This window comes from Gracilinanus agilis, chromosome 2 (genome assembly GCF_016433145.1).
Source record: "Gracilinanus agilis isolate LMUSP501 chromosome 2, AgileGrace, whole genome shotgun sequence".
Taxonomy (NCBI): domain Eukaryota; kingdom Metazoa; phylum Chordata; class Mammalia; order Didelphimorphia; family Didelphidae; genus Gracilinanus; species Gracilinanus agilis.
In genome coordinates, this window is record NC_058131.1 from 63227946 (window position 1) to 63247486 (window position 19541).

Sequence of the window (19541 nt, forward strand, 5' to 3'; positions counted from 1 at the left end):
TTCTTTCTTTCTTTCTTTCCTTCCTCCCTTTCTTTCTTTCTTTCTTTCTTTCCTTCCTTCTTTCTTTCTTTCTTTCCTTCCTTCCTTCCTTCCTTCCTTCCTTCCTTCTTTCTTTCTTTCTTTCTTTCTTTCTGTTTGATATCTCTTCCACAAAATGACTGACATGGAAAAATGTTTTACATGATTGCATATGTAAAATCTATATCAGATTGCTTCCACTGAAGGTGGGAGGGAGAAGGGAGGATCAGAGGGAGGGAGAGAATTTGGAACTTGAAATTATTTTTTAAACATTAAAAATGATTTTTACACATAATTGAGGAAAGACAAAATATTGTTGAAAAAAGGAAGGCATTTTATAAGTGTACATATTAGTAAAGAAAATGTCTCTAATGATTAATGTACAAATTGTTGCTACCAATAACCATCCAGGTCATTGCATTTCATAATAGCTAAAGCCATTGTTCTTGATACTGGTGATCTGGGATGGAACCATACTGCTATCATATAATAGAATCTTCAGTTGGGAAAGAAGGTTGATAATGGCAAATGCAATGTTAAGAATTTTATAATGACTTTTAACAACCTGTTACTTTCTTTCTCATCCTTTCACTGCTGTAAGACTGATATCTGACTGACATAATTTGGAGACCTAACTAGCAACTGAGTGGCCTTACTGCTTAGGAAAAGAGCTAAATGGACACCTCTTGGATAAGTCCAACACTGCACTTTCAGTCTGGTAATAAAGGCTGAGGAAGAGAGCCCTAGTTGTCGTCATTAGCCCTTATGTCCTTTTGGCACAGCGCCACGGGTCTGAGAGAACTCTACAATATTTGTGCACGAGACCACCTCATGAGAACTCTCCTCTCCTTATGAACGAGTGATATGGTCTAAACAGGCTAAAATACCCCAAGAAGATAGAAATGCTTTGAGATCCAGAATTTCTTGAAGGATCAGCTGTGGACCATATGGGGTAGTGATGACACCCTCACTAAAAGATGTTACACAGTTTAAGGAATCAAGAATGCCTTCTGACATATGGCCACGGAGCTATGTCCGGAGATTCTCAGGTTAGGAGTGCAATGGTCCCATAAAGAGAGTCTGGAACCTGGCTTGAGGACCCTGGGAAATTTGTATGTGGGACTAAATAGTCCCTTGTGATGTGTGGGAGCTAAAACCCCTAGCCAACTCATAATAAGTGTTCCTAGAATAATACTAGATATTTGATACAGAAGAGGCAATTAGTAGGATCTCTGACCTTTAACAACCATCCAGATGGAATGTGCACCCACAAAAAGTTTGTGGTGAGCATGTAGTTGCTGTATGTGATAAGATTTGTTGGACTGAACAAATGATAACAAAATGAGAATTGTAACTGGTAGAAGAGTCTGTACGTAGATTTAAAAATCTAGTCTAGAACAGCTATGGCTAACGGGATTGGAGTATTTATTGACCAGTTGGCCAATGGATTAAAGCTCCTTTATTGCCTTTCATTTGGGTTGCCTTGATCCCAGACGTCTTTGTCAATCTATAGAGCCTTCTGACCACTTGTTCTACTGTACTACAAGGAGATTAAAGGGCTGCCTAAAAACTCGAATGGACAGATAGGTGGCACCATGGATAGGGCACCAGGACTCATCTTTCTGAAGTCAGTCAGACACTTATTAACTGGGTGGCTTCGGGTAAGTCATTTAACTTAACTTAAATGAGCTGGAGAAGGAAATGACAAATCACTCTAGTATCTTTGCCAAGAAAAACCCCACAAGGGGGCACAAAGAGTCAGACATGACTAAATATCAACACAGGGACTCAAGTCTGCTTGACCGTCGGGATTTTCTTTTGTTTTCTATACCCCTACTCTGGGCAGCTGGTCGACCCTATTATGTCCCTGGCATACTGCTTTATATAGCATCGACATATCTGCTGCATTTCCTGTATTAGAGCAAACGTGGAAATTTGATATTTTGATTGATTAGGAAAATCTTGCTCTGAATGACCAGGTATAAAACCGAGATGATGCTAGAATTGAGAAATTTAGATTAGGCTTCAACTGATTGTGCTAGGAGCAGAGTAAGGGCCTCTTTTTGGTCTCTATAAATTATTAAGAAATAATATTTCTCAGGGCTAAAAAGAACAATGGGAGCAGCTAGATAGCTCAGTGGAACGAGAGGTAAGACCAGAGACAGGATGTCCTGGGTTCAAATCTGGACTCAGACACATCCTTGACCAAATTCACACAGCTAATAAGTGTCTGAGGCTAGATTTGAACTTGAAAATGAAAGTCTTCCTGATTCTAAGCCTAATTCTCTATCCACTATGCCACCTAGCCACCCCTTGGCCTCTAAGAAGAATCCCATTGATTCCTTAAGGGGAGAAGTCGGGGAGGAAAGGGATGTTGTCTTTGCTACTCAGCTACTCTGGAATGTTAACCTTAAAAAACCACATTTTAGCATATGATGATCTTCTGCCTGCTAAAGGTTCCTATAAGTGTTACCCAGATTGTTTGGGGACCATCTTGTTAGAGGGCATAGGGGGACTATGACAATTTGGACACCTCTTTCTCCGAACTAGAAATTCTTGGATAGGAGATTAATATTAAATTAAATGGTCCTTAGACACTTACTAGCGGAGTGACCCTAGGCAGGTCACTTTGCTCTGTTTGCCTCACTTTTCCTCATCTGTAAAACAATTTGGAGAAGGAAATGGCAAGCCATCCCAGCATCTTTGCTGACAAAACCCAAAGTAGCATCACAAAGAGTTGTAAATGAGTGAAGGCAACTAAACAACATTAAGTGAAAGAAAATATTTCTGGCAGACTTGTGCCTAAAACACAGAGTATAGAGTTAATTTATTTTTCTTTGATAGAATGCAAGAAGATGTATGAGGAAGCAGAAGAGAGCTTGGGAGGTATGAAGAGGGAGGAAGGAGAAGTACTGATGGGAACAAAATATCTTCTTTTTCCTTTACCACTGACTGGCGGCGTCTGGCCTCAGAAAATGGCAAGGAAAGCAGGGAAATGAGGAGATAGTACTGTGTCTGGGCTGAAGGTTTGGAAAGTCTCACCTCCGCAAGGAGACACCACCTTTATTTATTTATTTATTTGTTTATTTGTTCGATTATTTATTTATTTTTAAAACCCTTACCCTTCCATCTCAGAATCAATACTGTGTATTGGTTCCAAGGCAGAAGAGTGGTAAGGGCTAGGCAATGGGGGTCAAGTGACTTGCCCAGGGTCACACAGCTAGGAAGTGTCCGAGACCAGATTTGAACCTAGGATCTCCTGTCTCTGGGTGTGACTCTTAATCCACTGAGCCACCCAGCTGCCCCCAAGACACCACTTTTAAAGGGAGTGTGGGAAAGCAAGCCCAGTTCCCCCTCCCTTCCAAAGACCCCAAAACTTTTCATGCTTTGTGCCAAGGTCATAACAAAAATTCTCCCATTAGCCTCTCTTTGAAGCAATATGGTATGGTACAAAGAGTACTGGAATGTTGATGTGCATTTTTTAAAAAGAAAAATAATTAAATAGCCCTGCATGTCAAATTAGCTGACATCGAGGCTGGGTCTAACTCAATCACTTAGACTTTGGGTAAGCCACTTCCTCTCTATAGACCTCAGTTTCCTCATCTAAAAAAACCCAGAATATTAGACTAATAGGTCTTGAAGGCCTCATCCAGCTCAGACATTCTAGGACTAATTTAGGAGGTGAGAACAATCACTTAGCTTAATGGAAATTGCCTCCAACCTCTCAGGAGACTTTGACGGTCTGATGTGTGACCTTAAGTTTAACCCAACCTTCCTCATCCATAAAACGGGAATGATAATACTTGTATTTATCTCATAGGGCTGTTGTTGTAAGGGTCAGATGAGATAATGTAGGTAAAGCACGTCCTTTGATTATGTGGAAATGAATCTGGATGCTAAACCAAGTGGCACAGAATGAAAAGAGAGCTGAGGAAGAGATCAAGTCAATATGGTGGTGTAGCAAAAAGAAATGAGCAGCTAGGTGGCACAGTGGATAGAGGGCAAGTCAGGAAGACCTGAGTTCAAATTTGCCTTCAGATACAAGCTATATCAACCTGGACAAGTAACCTCTCCCTGTTTGCCTCAGTTTCCTTATCTGTCAAATGAACTGGAGAAGGAAATAGCAAACCCCTCTGGTATCTTTGCCAAGAAAACCCTGAATGAGGTAATGAGGAGTAGATTGAGAGCCAAGCCCAGAGACAAGAGGTCCTGGGTTCAAAGTTGATCTCAAACACTTCCTAGCTATGTGACCGTGGGCAAATCACTTAACCCCTACTGTCTAGCCCTTGCCACCTTTCTGTCTTAGAATAAATACCATGTCTTGGAACCAGTACACAGTATTGATTCTAAGACAGAAGATAAGGGTTAAAAAAAAAAGAGTCAGGTACAACTCAAGAACAACAACAACAAGAAGAAATATAGTGAGCTTCCTCCTAAAAACAAGCCCCCCAAAAGTCCTTTCTTGCAAACAAAAAAATCCCACATAAAAATAAGTTATTATAATGATAAGGACACTCAAAGCACATTCCAAAAAGGCAAAACCTCAAGGAAAAACATAACTCGGGCACAAATTCATCTAGAATTCCTGGAAGAGATGACAGAAAAGTTGTTTTAAGTTAAAAAATGTTTTTCTATAAGTAAAATGAGAGTGCTAAAGGGGAAAAAATTGGAAAAGAAATGAGAGCAATGGAAGAAAAAAGTAAAACAGGAATGATCAGATTGGCATAAGAAGTATAAATCCTTCCCCAAGCAACAAACTGCATGGAGATTAGAATGAACCAAATAGAAGCTAATGCTTTCATCAGACTGAAAAAAAAAAAGTCAAAAGGCTGAAAAAATAATAGAAGAAAATGTGAGGAATCTTATTTACCCAGAAAACAGATAAAGGAGGAAAACAAAAATTGCTGGACTACCCGAAAGTCATGACCAAAAAAAGTCTACGCATGATATTTTAAGAAACCACAAGAGAAAAATGATCTAATCTCTTAAGAGGGCAAAAGGGAAATAGAAAAATTCTCTAGTCACCTGAAACTCCAAAATAAAAATTCCCACAAACATTATGGCCAAAATCAAGTATGTCCAGGTCAAAAAAAAAAAAGACCACAAAGGCAGCCAGAAAGAAGGAATTCAGGTACCCAAGAGTCATATTTAGAATCACACAATATTTGGCAGCCACCATTATGAAGGAGCAGAGAGCCTGGAATACAAAATACCACAAGGCAAAAGATACGGACTTACAACCAAGAATAATTTACCCAGAAAAAAACTGAATATAATCCTACACCTACAATGCAAAAAAAAAAAAAAAAAAAAAAAAAAAGAAAGAAAGAAAAGAAAAGAAAAGAAAATGGACCTTTACTGAAATGGAGGACTTCCAAGCATCCCTGAAGAAAATGCCAGAGTTACAGAGAAACTGTGAAGTCCAAGCATGCAAGTCAGAAGGAACATAAAAAATTAAACATGAAAGAACAATCAGAAGTGACTAAACAGGGGGCAGCTGGGTAGCTCTGTGGATTGAGAGTCACACCCAGAGACAGGAGATCCTAGGTTAAAATCTGGTCTCAGACACTTCCCAGCTGTGTGACCCTGGGCAAGTCACTTGACCCCCATTGCCCACCCTTACCACTCTTCCACCAAGGAGCCAATACACAGAAGTTAAGGGTTTAAAAAAAAAGAAGTGACTAAACATGATATTAATACAGAGAGATGATATGTGTGTCCCCCCTGAATATGATCATCATTAGGGGTTACAAAGGGATTCTAATTAGAAGTCTGGGGGTGGTATTTCTTGATGACCTAAAAAGAAGAATGGAAAGGGAAAGGGAGAGAAATATCCTGAGGAGGGTCAGAAGAAGAATAGAAAAGGTTATAAAGGGAAGGTTGGAAAAAAATCACACAATTGGAGTACACAAGTAGATATCTATAAACAAGGAGATAGGGTGTAAGGAGTAACACTTGAGCTTTACTCTCATCTGAAGTGGAAAAAAGAGGGAAAACACACACACACACACACACACACACACACACACACACACACACACACACANAAGAGGGAAAACACACACACACACACACACACACACACACACACACACACACACACAAAACCACACAATTGGATACAGAAATACCTTGTAAGCAATAGGGAAAATGGGAGGAAAAGTAGAGAAGTGAGAAGGGAGAAATAGAAGAAAGATAGATTAAGGAAGGAATTAGTCCTTGCAAAACAAATGCTAAAGATGGATAAAAATATGGATAGCTTTTTGTAGTGGCAAATAAATGGAAACTGGTGGAAGGAATATATCCATCAATTGGGGAATGGCTGAACAAGTTATGGAATATAAGTGTGATGGAATAGTATTGCGCTGTAAGAAATAATGAAGGGGAAGGTTTTCAGAGAAATCTGAGATGACTTGTGCGACCTGATGCAGAGTGAAGGGAGCAGAACCAAAAGCTTCTGTTATTTATAGGAATTCTGTAATTTATAGGAAGACAGCAATATTGTATACTCAAAAATTATGAAAAACTTGGGATCTCTGATCAGCCATTGTAACAAACCAAGATTCCAGAGGACTTATGAAACATGCTGAGAGGTGAAATATTCAGGATATAGAATAAGACAATTTTTTTCACATGATTAATTTGATTTTGAATGTTTTGATTGCCAGATATGTTTGTAACGGTTTTTTTTTGTTTGTTTTTCTTTCTCAATTGGGAAGAGGAAGGGGAAGAAAAAGGGGGAGAGGGGAAGAGAAAGTGGATTTTAGCTGAATGAAAAAATATATTTTATATAAAAATGGATTTTTAAATACATTTAATTTTTTTTAACCCTTGTACTTCGGTGTATTGTCTTATAGATGGAAGATTGGTAAGGGTGGGCAATGGGGGTCAAGTGACTTGCCCAGGGTCACACAGGTGGGAAGTGGCTGAGGCCGGGTTTGAACCTAGGACCTCCTGTCTCTAGGCCTGACTCTCACTCCACTGAGCTACCCAGCTGCCCCTAAATACATTTAATTTTTGAAGAGACTTAGAGTCACTCTTAAGTTCCACTTTGATCTAACGCCTTCCCATTCTCCTCCCACCCTCAATTATCTCCTTTCTGCAAATCAGCAAATGTAGTAATAATTGATAGCAGCTAGCACTAATGAGGCAGTTTTTAAAGTTTGCAAAAAGAACATCATCTCACTTATCTTCACAATAACCTTGGGAGGTAGGGGCTATTTTTATTCCCATTTAACCGAAGAGGAAAATGAGGCCGAAAACGGTTCAATGATTGCCCAGCTAGTCTCAGGTCTTCCTGACTCCAAGTCCAGCTCTCCATCCTAAAGGTCGAGCTATTGTTGTTCACCCCGACCTTCTCTGAGCCTGTTTTCCAAGTGTAAAACAGGGATGCTATGACTCACTCACTCTACCTGCCTCCCGGAGCTGCTGTAGGGAAACCACTTTAATGGTGTCACAGAACGAGTCGCACAGGACGGGCAGGCTTGGGAGAATTGAGATCGACATCTTTAGGGCTTTCCAGAACGATGAGATCACTGTCTCATTTGAGTATGTGAGCCCAATGGGACTGGGGTGAGGGTGGGGCCGGAGGCTCAGAGCCCAAGAAATGCAGCCTGGCTGGGGAGCCACAGGTACCCTTGGAGACAGAGGCTGCTCACGCCAGAAAGACACTGCATCGCATTTATTCATAACCAGCACTCAAAGGAGGTGCATGGGATCCGCGACACAAGTGATGGTAGGGGAGGACGGGGACCACGTGGGAGGCGGGGTGGAGGCGGGCCCCAGAGCCAATGAAATCCGGGCCGGGCCCCCGCCCTCCGGCCCCGCCGCGCCGGCCGGCGGCTAGGCGGAGCTCTGGGCAGCAGCGGAGGGCTGTCTCCTTGCCTGGGGCGCTCAGCGCACTCGGGGGCTCTAGGTGCATAATTCCCTGCCTGGCACCTTCGCTGATTCAGGCTCGGGGCCTTGCAACTCCTGGGGTGGGGTGCGGGAGGTGCGGAGGAAGGGGAGGAAGGGGGATGGGATGGAATCCAAACCAAGCCCCCCAGAATACGGAGGGGGGGGCCGAAGCTCTCGGGACCGTTCGGATCAGCCCCGCCCCCAGGGACCTCCCTCACGGGTCGGGACGAGCCCCAGGATTCAGGTAGGGGGTCCGAGTCCCGTTCTGGGCCAGGGTGTGCGAGGGGTCATAAAGGGGCTGGACAGCGGAGACTCCGAAGTCAGTAGCTCCGAAGCTCGAGTGGGCTTCCATCGTGAACGTTTGGGGGCTTCTGGAAGCTTCCGGATCCTTTCCTGAAAGGACAGAGTGGAGAAAGGGAAGGAGGATGGGCTGGAGAGAATCGAGGCCCTCCGTACCCCACTAGGACTACAAAGCTGCCCCTCCCCTTCGTGGGAGGGCCCGCAGTACCTAGATGCAAACATCCGAGGAGGAACATTCCTTCGGGCCCCGAGGTGTTCCCACCCCCTCCAGTTTCCCCATCACCTCCACCCCAGCTTGTTTACCCAGCTTGTCCCATCCCCAGTTCTCTAACCTCCTAACCGTTCCTTCCTCTTTCCCTTTCTGCCGTTCCCTACTCTTTCTAACCGCCTTCCATGCTCTCGCCCGGCCCCTCGGAGGTACGGGGCTCAGTCAGACCTCCACATTACTGGCCCCAGCGCTAGGGCTTGCCTCCCCCTCCCTCATATTCCAACCAGAAGCTTCCCCGGAGGGATGGAGAGGGATCCTTTACTGCTCACCCTGGGAGTTTCCCCAGCTCCCCCACGCCCACCCCAAACACCCAACGGAACACAGTCGCTACCTGGGTCCGGGGAGTTCAGCTCTTTGGACATCAGCTCGGTCTCAGGCTTCTCCATGTCTTTGGGGAGCTGGGGCATCTATGGGGACGTTCCGAGGCCAGGGACAGAGGGGAGGAAAGAATTGAGCTCACTTCGAAAAACTCTGTGGGGAATTGGAGCTGGGGACGCTGGGAAGGAGGCAAGCCGAGGTGCTGGGGACTGGGGGTGGGGGGATTCCGCGAAAAAAGGCCCATTTGAGAGTGACCTCGATTTAGGAATTCTGCTGGACTGGCCTGAGGCGGAGTGAAAAGGGGTCTTCTGCAGGATCGGAAAGAAGAGGAGGTTCGGGGAAGGGGGAACTGCGCTGACAGGGGCACCAAGCAGAGATCCCGCCCCCTTGGCCCTCTCCCAGTGATCACCCCGCCTCCCGGGCTCCTTCCTCTCCCCTTACCAGGGACAGCCCCACATCCATATCCAGCAGGCTCCACTCGCTCCCTGAGAGGCCGCTCCCCGATAGGCCGCTCCCCGATAGGCCACTCCCCGAGATGGCGCTCCCCGAGAGGCCGCTGCCGCTCCCGCTCTGGGAGAGGCCGCTTCCCGAGAGGCCGCTCCCGCTCCCGGAGAGGCTGCTCCCAGAGAGGCCGCTCCCAGAGAGGCCGGAGCTGAACACCTAAGGACCACAGATTTTAGAGCTGAAAGGGATTTGTGAGATTAGTAGACCAAACCCAGAAATTTTGCAGAAAAGGAAACTGAGGCGGGGAGGGGGGTTGGGAGGGGGGAAGAGATGTGGCCCAAAGAATTAGTAGTCGAGCTAGAATTCCTATGTAGGTATTTTGATTCCCAGTGCTGGCTTCTTCCACCACCCTTAAGAAAGGGAACAGAGGACCCAAGAAATCAGTATCACCATCCCTAGGCCCGGTGGGAGTAGATACTCACCTCCAGTTCCCCCTCGGGCAAGGTACCCTGCTGGCCCCGAAGCAACAGCTGTAAATTCTCCAGGCTCAGGTCTTCCCCGTCTAGGGGCTCCCCCAACTCCCTGTGGGTATGGAGGGCACTGTCTCAGTGCAGAAGCATGCAGGCCTTATTAATGCCCCCCCCCTTAGTCTCCTTCAGGCCAGCTTTTCCTTGAGAAGGGGTAGGGCCAGGAACAAATCCATACTGCACCTTTATTCCCCACCCCACCCCCATTTCATCCAGGTCAAAGAGAGCATCCCTGCAACTAGGAGGGTCCCAGGGATTCTAGTCCAGTCCCTTCATTGTCCAATAGAAATAGAAGCCCCAAGGAGGAGGGAGGTCACACACAGAGCTGCTTCACTGATCCCAAGCAGGGCAGCCACAGGGTGGATGAGCAGGGGGCTAGGGGTGGGGTGGGGAGAGACTTTTAATCGCTGCCCTGTGTGCTCAACCATTTCTGGGTTCGATGGAATGACTATGGAATGACACAGTAGGTGCTTCATGGAGGTTCACTGAATAAAGGAATGCATGTTCAAACTGTACAGATTGTACTTCACTGTGCTTCCAGCACCCCCCCCCCAAGCACTGTTACTTCATAAAGAGAAAGTTTAAATGGAAGCTCCTCATGGGAGAGGGTTCAAGGAGAAATGCATTCATTCCTCAATATTAGGGAGGCTGCGGGGAGTGGAAAGGCCTGGGGAAGGAGAGCAGAGGGCATCCTTCCTCCCAGCATTTAGCATCCTGGAACTCCTGGGTAGGAGACCCCAAGAGAGAGCATGTTCTCTTCCTGGGTGTATGTCCCAAGCGCATTCCTTTTTTCTGGCCAGCCGTGAGAAGGCATGGCAGAAGCAGCTAAGCCATGCTGTGGATTGTTAAATGCTGACCTTGCCTGCAAGCCCCCATTCAGGGGGTTATGTTGCTTGGAGCTGGACCCAAGGAGGGGGCCCTCCCCTCTCACCTGTCTGGGGGCTCTCTTTGGTCCCTCCTCTCTGGCTGCTGGGCACTCCTCTGCCCCTCAGGGTTGCAGCTCTCTTTGTCTTCCAGAACTGACTGGACTACAGCCACAGGGATCACAGGTGGGGCTGTCATGTAGAAGCCATAGTCGCTTGAGGCCACATGTGGAGCAACTGTGCCTTTCCCCCTGGGGCTGGCTGGCTCTTCCTTGAGCAGCACTTCCTTTTCCCTGCACCAGAAAAGAACTTCCACTGGAGCCCAGGGCTCTCCCGCCCACCGTAGCAGTCCCAGAATCCTCTGATTCCCCTCTTACTTCTGGGTGTCACAGGAAGGTGACATGATTTCTTCAGGGGAGGGAGAGATATCGGAGACATCGGAGATGATGGGTTCCCTCAGTTCTCTGCGGCTGCTATGGCAGGAGGACGTTTCTGTGGAAGGCTGTAAGCACAGTACCAGGCCCAGCTCCCCTGACTGAGCCCTAAAATGGGGTACCAGGGAATACAGGGAAAGGGCACAACTTCCCCTCTCCCAGAAAGATCCAGATCTGCTGGGGGAAACACCCTTGCCCCTGGAGTAGCCTTATGTCCTTTGGGGAATGGGTACCCCCCTTGATGAGTCTGATGAGATAGCCCCCTGCCCTCTTTTTTTCCTCTTAGGAAAAAGGAGAGGTTCTTCCCTCCATGAATTATTCAGCAGGGGACAAGGAAAGGGCATGGATGGCACTTACTGACTGAATAAAGTAGGAGTCCTGCAAGGGAAGATCAGGCAGAGAAGTTCTGCTGACTTTGACTCCAGAATGCATTCCGGTCCCTTCAGCCAGCATCAGGGGCCTTAGGGACAGGGGAGAGCTCAGAATGTCAATTCGTGTCTCCCTCCCAGGCCCCATCCTCCCTGTCTCCCAGCTCTCCTCACAGCAGAGGGGCACAGGAGGTCTTGGGTTCAACCGCACCAGGATGCTACTGAATCGAGGAGTCCCCAGACAGTGCCAGCCTTCCATGGTGCTCTGGGAACTCACAGAGTGACTCTGATGCCCCCCCCCCCATCCAGTTTAACCACCCTACCCCTTCCCATTACCCTTTGCCAGGAATAGCAACAGTGCTGAATCAGTCCTCTGGCCAGAGCCCTGTCACCATGGCACCCTGGTCACATGGGAGGGAGGGGGACTAGCCCAGGGGACCATGGGATAGGGAGACCCTAGATGTCTGCTCTGTGGCCTGAACTCCTAGCACAGTGGTGTTTGGGGGTGTCCACCTCAGCTGGAGTGGGAAGGAAGGGGAAAGGAGCTGAGATTCAGGGAATGGACTGAGAGAAGTTGGCTGTAGGCAGGGGAATATGGCTCTCTCCCCATCTCTCAAACTCCCCACTCACAGTTTTCTCTTGGATGCCCCACTGCTGGGCCCAGCCTGAATTGGGCTAAAGAGACACTGGATCAGCTGACCAGGATGAAAAAGGTAATGAGAGGAAAAAGAAAGATATCTTTCATTATCAGAGGAAGGAGGGAAGGACCCAAGCTTGTCATGAAGAACCTGTCTCAAGGACCCCAGAGACTCCACTCCTGTCTAGAACAGCAACAATTAAAGTTAAAATTGGACTATCTTCTTCCTCCTAGGAGCCAAGTGTAGCCTCCCTCAGGCTCTCAGAAGCTTTTTTTCCCCTCCTCTCCCCCTCTCTCTCTTAGGAAGCATCGGATTTCTGGGACTCCAGCAATGGATACTGCCCAAGATCTGTCCCTGAGCTAAGGGCTACTACAGATGTTCCAGCTTCCTTTTCCCTTGCTCAGGGAACAGGGGTTCTCTGCAGTCAAGGGTTCATCCCTAAGCTTGGGCAGGATGAGGGAAGGGAGAAGGGGTATGAGGAATCATGACCCCATCCCAGTTGGTCATGATCCCATAGCCCACTGCTCGGCCAGGGGAGGCCTGGGGAAGGAAGGGTCCGGGGAGAGGGAGCCTTACTTTATTCATAACCCTGTGTTGTTGATGGTGTTGCTGCCGAAGACTCATTACCTCACGCCACAGGACTTCATTCTGCCTGAAGACAGAAAAAAAAACCCAACAAAAAAAATAACCATGGAGAAGGGTGGAACAGATCCTCCTCTCCCATCTCTACAGCATAAACATTCCACTAGGGAATGCCTAGGGAAGGGCAGGAGGGTACCAGGCCACCCACACGCCCTCAAAAGAAAACACCCAGAAGTCGGGGCCAGGGTACTTTCAGAAAGCATTAAGATGGGGTGGCTTTTGGCAGGTCACCATGGAAAGAAAAGAAGATGCTTTTCGGGACCACTGAGCCTGGGGTCTGAAGAGAGGTGCTGCTCAATGAACAGGGCCTTCGACTTAGAGCAAGAAGAGCCAGGACCCACCTGCCGGGGCTGGCAGCTGGTAGCTGTATTCCCAAAGGAGAAGATTCTCCCCTGAACCTCCCCCTCAGCCTGGACCAAGGCTGAGGGGGCTTTAAAATGGCATGCTCCTGAGGCCTTTCCTGACCCTCTGACTCCCTTTCCCCCAGGAAACTGAGTTTGTGACCAGTTTTCCAGTATGGGATGGAGAGAGCCACAGGACTAAAGGAAAGTATAAAGGTAAAGGGCACCCGCCAGGACGTTGAGGAACCTGGGTTCTAATCCTGGCTTTTATTCTGACATCCTGTAATCTGGAGCCCCCCCCCCTCCATCTTTAACGTGTCCTCCGTCCTTTCCAGCTCTGAGACAGCATGTCCAGTTCTGAGTCCTCTTAGCAGGGGAGCCAGGAGAGGATAAAGCCATTAACTGGGAATACTGGGCTAAGGGAGCCCTCTTGAGGCTCCTCAGGGAGGAGGCAGGGGGCAGCATAATCCCAACAGCCCCGTCCCCGTCTGCTCACTGTCTGAGGTCTTGGAGCTGGCCCTCGGCGCTGTCCTGCTGTCCTCGAAGCACCTGGACCTCGCAGATCATCCGACTCAGATCCTCTTGGCGAAGCCGGTTCTCCTCACTCCTAAGCACTGACACCTGCGGTGGGTCCAGAGCAGCCCTGAGCCCGCCAAACCCTCCTCTCTGCGCTGCTGCTGCTGCGGAGGGATCTGGGGCTCCCAGGGGCTGGGCTGGAAACTGGGACGGACCTGGGGCTGGCCAGGGAGCTGCCACTAGGGCCGGAATGGGGCTGGAAGGAGCCCACCTACCTTCCTCTTAATTTGTTCGAGCAAGTGTTCGTGCCCTCGGAGAAAGCACTGGTGCTGGAACTCGGTGTCATCCCGGTCTGGCTTCAGCAAGCCCCCTTGTTCAATGTTCACCACCTTCCGGAAGCCATCTGAGGAGTGCGCAGAGGAGGGGGAGCTCATAGCGGGCTGCGCCCCCAAGCCCCCACTTCCCATTTGGACTGTGCCCTGAGAACCCGCCCCTGGGGGAAGGGAGGGGGCGTCCTCGACGCAGAAGTCTAGACCTGAAGACCCCAGAAAGCTGGGTTTGGAACCGTGGCTCTAACAAAGCGGCCAACCCTCTCTAAATTCATCTGGAAAAGGGGGGTGCTAATACCACCTCCCCCCCACACCCCGATGATGAAGGGCTTTCTAAATAAATCTCCAAGAGCTACGGAAATGTCCGCTGTAAATTGCTCCCCCCATCCTCATTTTCCATTGTCCCCCATTCCATAGTCAGAGAGCCCCAGGTGGGATGCAAGCCAGGTCTCCTGACCCAGCAGCATTCAGCAGTCTACTCCCAGAGCTTCCATCCCCCACGATGAATAAGGCAGAGGCACCCAGCCAGGCCTGAAGGGGGAAGAGCAGGACTCCAGTCCTCCCAGGTGGGGTGAGGACTTTCCTCTTCCCTGTCTCATCAGCCCGGGCTTCCCTCCTCCCCTCCCCTGAGTCTCCTTCTTCTTGGTCAACACTCACACATGTTGAGCTGCCTCACAAAGCTGGCCATGTTGTTGTGTTTAAAGTATTTAGGCAGAACCTCCTTGGAAAATCGGCCCTGATCACGGACGTGGAAGCTGGCTCCATTCTGAAAAACACCCCCAGAAACACAGGCATGTCCAGACACGGGCATCCAGAGGTACGGGCCCAAGAGACCCTCCAGAGCCCCAAATAGCGCAAGAAGCATTTGCCTTATGCCTCGGATAGGCTTCTGTTAGGCACTGAGGACAGCAATCCAGACAGAAACTGTCTGTCCTCGTGCAGTTTCCGAAGGACTTTGGTGAAATGCAAATAAAGAAATCTACTATGTACAAACTAATTTCTGGATAAGAGGAAAACACTAAAAGTTCGGGAGATGAGGGAATCTGAAAAGGCCTCCTGTAGGAAGCAGCTCCTGAGGTTCCACTAGGCAGAGATGAGGAAGAGAGGCCTCCCAGGCACGGGGAAAGGCACAGAGATGGGAGAGAATCATAACGGCTTTCATTAATACAGCCCTTTAACTCTTATCAAATATTTGAGGTTCATCATCTCATTTGATCCTTACAACAACCCCATTTTTATCACCCAGAACTTATAGAGGAGGATACTGAGGTTCAGAGTGGGTGGATGTGACTTGCCCCAGGTCACACAGCTAATAGTGTCTGAGATGGGATTCAGAACCAGATCTTCTAGACTCCTCATCCAGTTTTCCAACTCCTCTATCAGGATGTCTCCTCCAGGGAATGGCACATTTGGGGAACTGAGAGTCATCATTAGAGCTGACATTGGTAGATATATACATGTAAACATATATGACTTGTATTTTATATGTATATATACAAATACATAAAATCTCATTGAATCCTCTTCCAACCATTTAGAGGTAGGGAAGACAGGTAGAGTATTATTAGCTTTTACCCTAGTTTTTGATGTGGAAACTGAGGCTAAAGTATAAAACTCGTGAGTTCTTTTTTTTTTTAATATAAGGGACTGGGAGAGGGCTACAGGGGGATATTTGTTTTATATAAAAGCAATGATATCCTTTAAACTATATTTATTTAAAAGAGGTAGCTGTGGTAGAGGAAGGAGTTTTAATCCTGGGTTGGGAGAGAGATGCCATTGGAAAACCTATTCTCTATGGCTTTGGGTAATTCACTTGCCCCTCTGGGTCTCAGTTTCCTTCTCTGTGAAATAAGGAGGTTGGACTAAGACAGGTGCTCTTAACTTAGCTTCTTTGAACTTGGTTTTTGATTTTAGAATTTGCTAAACTGAATTTCGCTGTAATGACTTTCCTTGGCAATCCTCTACATGGTATCTTCTCCATTTAACCATATTCTGAGGAGGGATCCACCCCTAGACTTCACCAGACTGCCACCAAGGGGCCCCGGGTGCCAGCCAGGTAAAGAACCCCTGGAATGGCTGGTCTCTGAAGTCCCTTCTCTCCAGAGATCCCCTGACTTGCCCATATTCACACAAAGAGCGGGGAGAGTGCACTAGCCCCAAAGCCAAGCGAGGACTTCTGAGCCTCAGGCCAATTCTATTGCCACTGCTCCACACTGCCTTTCAGGACAGGGGTGAGCAGGCTTTAATTAAGGTGCTGGAACATTTGCAGATGAGGGAAATAAGCGTTTCTGTTGTACCTACTATGTGCCAAGTGCTGTGCTAAGTACTTTTTTTTCAAATATTATCTCATTTTATCCTCACAATTCTGGGAGGTGGGTAGGTACTATTCTTATTCCCAGGTGACATATTAGGAAACTGAGGCAGCTAGCAAGTGTCTGAGACTAGGTTTGAACTGAGATCTTCCACACTCCAAGCCCATCACCCTACTCACTTTGTGACCTAGCATTCACATACATAGACTGAAACCTCTACTCATTTAGACACACAACTATGAACAGGTCCCAATAATAATAATGATAATAACTAACACTTACATAATGCTTACTATGTGCCAGGCACGGTGCTAAGCATTTCTTACAATTATGATCTCATTGAATCCTCCCAACAACTCTGGGAGGTAGGTACTGTTATCATCCCCATTTTACAGATGAGAAAACTGAGGCAAACAGAGGTCCAGTGGCTTGCCCAGGACAGCTAGTAAATGTCTGAGGCAAGATTGGAATTTGGTTCTTCCCAACTCCGAGCCCATGCTGTGTCGGCAAGAGTACTGGACCAGGAGACAGGGAACTGTTTCTACCACTAACTCTCTAAATTACTTTGGGAAGTCATTTCCCTTTTCAGGGCCTCAGTTTTCTCATCTGTTAAACAATGGACATGGACTATTAAATAAATGGTCTCTAAGGGCCCTTCCGGCTCTGATATTCTATACTGGGTGTTTCTCTCAACTACACATATACAGTCATACATGGAGTGTCCTAACACAGCTGTCCCCATGTCCAGCCCTCCCCTCCATTCAGTCTCCATAAAACTGGGCACCCTCCTTTCTTTTCCGATCTCTTAGAACATCTGGGACCAGGGGCTTTTATGGTAAAGGACCCTGCCAGGCAGACAGAAAACAAACCTGGATTTGAGTCTCAGCTCTGTTATCTGCTCTCTCCCATGACCTTGTACAAGTCACTTTCTTATTTTGGACCTCACTTTCTTCATTATAAAATGACAGGGTTAGATTAAATGATCTTGGAAAAGTCCCTTCCAGTTTGAAATCCCATAGCTCCAACCTGGAAGCATTCTCCAGGTTCTTTTTCTCCCCCTCGCTCCCTTCTCCGGCCCTCTGCTCCCCCCCCCCAAGCTGAAAAAAGTGCCCCAGAACAGCTGGAATTCGATCCAATAGCCATCCTGGGGCCCCAGGCCCTGTCCTAGGGATTTGGAGGGAGGGCTGGCACTGATGGAGGAGGGGGAGGGGGCCAGAACAGGGGGGAAGGGCTCTGAGGGGCTGAATTTTCCCGGCTCCGCCTCAGTTTCCTCCTCACCTGGGAAATGGAGGGATTTGTTAGTGTCTAGGCTGGGGGCTCGTCCAGCTCTCTTTAGCCTGTAAGGATGCTCTCCCATGTCGGGGTGTCGGGGAGGGCTACTACAGCGCGATCCCGATGGAGCCAACTCAGTTAATAATTGGGTGAGCGGAATTCCCGGAGGGGCGCGCGCAGGGGGAGCCTGAGGTCACAGTGACAGTGGCATGCCGAGAGGGTGATCCACACCCTGGGCCACATTCCCGGAGGGGCGGGGTGTCACACTCACGGGGCTCCAGCAGATGAGATGGTTGGTCTCGGGGTCCCCCACCAGTGTCCACAGCTTGGTGAGGAAGGCAGGTACAGGGCTGGAGTAGCCGTCCATGGCCGCGGCGGGGCCCCCGGCGGCCTCCTCCACGCTTGGGGGGCCAGTCCTCTGCATCAGCACCCAGCGCTCTTCCCAGCTCAGCACTTCGGGGCGGCGTGGCTCAGGCCGGCCCCGCCCAAGGGACAATGGCCTGGGGACAGCAAAGTGCTGCGCACCGCCGGCGCGGCCTCCCAGAGCCCCCGTCCCCGCCCCTGCCCCGGAGACCGGATCAGGCGGGGGGCCACGTGCTCCCTGGCCCGGCCTGGACTGCCGAGAGGGTGGCGGGGCGCGCTTGGCGCTCGGCGCTCGGCGCAGCCTGGGGACAGACAGACGGCCAGGACACGGGGTCAGAGGCTCCCGGCTGGCTGGTGGGCAGAGAGAAGGGGTGGGGGTGGGGAGGAGGAGAGCAGGGAGTGTGCCAGCTTCAGTGAGTGTGCAAGGGAGGGAAATAAATGACGAGAATCTGTGCACACCGAACTGAGAATTCGACCCTGCCTGCTACTCGGGTTTCTGCCATTAGTCGCCCCTGTGACCTTGGGCAAGCTCTCGATGCCTCAGTTTCCTTCTCAGTAAAATTGGGATAATCATCTCTGCCTTTACCCCCTTACGGTGTAAGGAGTCAATGAGTCACAGAGTGTTACCGGGAAAGGAATCTGAGTGTTCAGGGCTTCTTAGCCTCATTTGGGTCCTTGATCCCTCTGACCATCAGAACGGGGGTTAACAACGCACAAAAGTAAACACAAGGAATTACAAAGGAAATGATTTATCTTGACATCGTTGGAGGAATATTTTTTAAAATATGCAAGTTCAAGGACCAAAGAACTCTGCATCTAGTCCAAGTCCTTAATTTTACCGAGGAGGAAAATGAGGCTTAGGTGGAGAAATCGCTAAAAGTGTCAGAGCCCCAGAGCCTCTTTTTCTATGGACAGCAGCTGTATATCTGCAGTTTTAAAGGGTGATAATAGGCCATGGGCTGCAGCTCCGACCCTACATTTTACAGGAGAAACTGTAGGCCACATTAGCTGCAATGAGACAGGACAGGGCAACTCTGGGTATGTGGAGAGAGTAGAAAGAAGGAAAGGCACAGTGGGAAAGGGATATCCTGGGACAGATGTTGTCCCTGAGCAGTTACTCCTTTCTTCCCTTCAAAATCAAGGCTACAAAAATTGGGGGAGGGGTGGGGAGCTCCTGCCTCAAAACCCAGGCTTCTCGGGGTTATTCTGGACTTTGCTGTTTGACAGGAGACTTCCCTCCCTTCCCCCACCACGGTATGGGGGTTCTTAGGATGGTTGATCCATGGCTGCTGGGTCCACACTCTTGGGGCAACCTACTCTTTTCAATGGCAATTGTTTTCTACCCAGGGATGCTATTCCCCAGCTCTCTTTCCATGTACTCTAGAAAAGGAGTAGCTGAACAGAGAAAAAGGGAGGAACAAGACATCTGATGGAGTCACTGAGTAGTAGAGGCAAACCTTACTGTCACCTCTCCCATGGAGCAGGGTTATAGCTAATGGGAGGAAACCAGGTCACAGCACAGGTTCGTGTGTGTGTGTGTGTGTGTGTGTGTGTGTGTGTGTGTGTGTGTGTGAGAGAGAGAGAGAGAGAGAGAGAGAGAGAGAGAGAGAGAGAGAGAATTCTGCTGCTCTGTCCCCCTGGCGAAAGTGCCAACAGAGCAGGTTCTTCCTGGGGGATCCAGTCTCCTCCCTT

The 19541-nt window shown here is 48.6% G+C and overlaps 1 protein-coding gene across 2 annotated transcripts; it reads right to left on the reverse strand.

The window, feature by feature from the left end:
* Positions 1-7684: 7684 nt before the first annotated feature.
* Positions 7685-18017, reverse strand: HSF4 (heat shock transcription factor 4). 2 transcript variants are annotated; one of them, XM_044660597.1, is made up of 14 exons: positions 17758-18017; positions 14560-14668; positions 13849-13976; positions 13554-13678; positions 12651-12726; positions 12067-12131; positions 11426-11528; positions 11012-11136; positions 10703-10927; positions 9727-9826; positions 9444-9460; positions 9242-9365; positions 8814-8889; positions 7685-8307 (listed from the first exon to the last, which is right to left on the reverse strand). In XM_044660597.1, the coding sequence occupies exons 1-14, from the start codon at positions 17908-17910 to the stop codon at positions 8129-8131; spliced, it is 1605 nt and encodes a 534-aa protein (XP_044516532.1). In that variant the 5' UTR covers positions 17911-18017; the 3' UTR covers positions 7685-8128. The 2 variants fall into 2 exon arrangements, with proteins under 2 accessions (XP_044516532.1, XP_044516531.1); XM_044660596.1 differs by having other exon boundaries at positions 9242-9460.
* Between the last annotated feature and the right edge of the window lie 1524 nt (positions 18018-19541).

What these genes read in the sequence shown, in the direction of transcription:
- HSF4 (XM_044660596.1), bottom strand. Translation starts at nt 17,910, where the DNA reads ATGCAGAGGACTGGCCCCCCAAGCGTGGAGGAGGCCGCCGGGGGCCCC. An exon ending in TCGAACAAATTAAGAGGAAG is followed by an intron (nt 13,679 to 13,848) that starts GTAGGTGGGCTC and finishes GACCCACCGCAG; the next exon opens with GTGTCAGTGCTTAGGAGTGA. An exon ending in CAGCTCCAAGACCTCAGACA is followed by an intron (nt 12,727 to 13,553) that starts GTGAGCAGACGG and finishes TTCTGTCTTCAG; the next exon opens with GCAGAATGAAGTCCTGTGGC.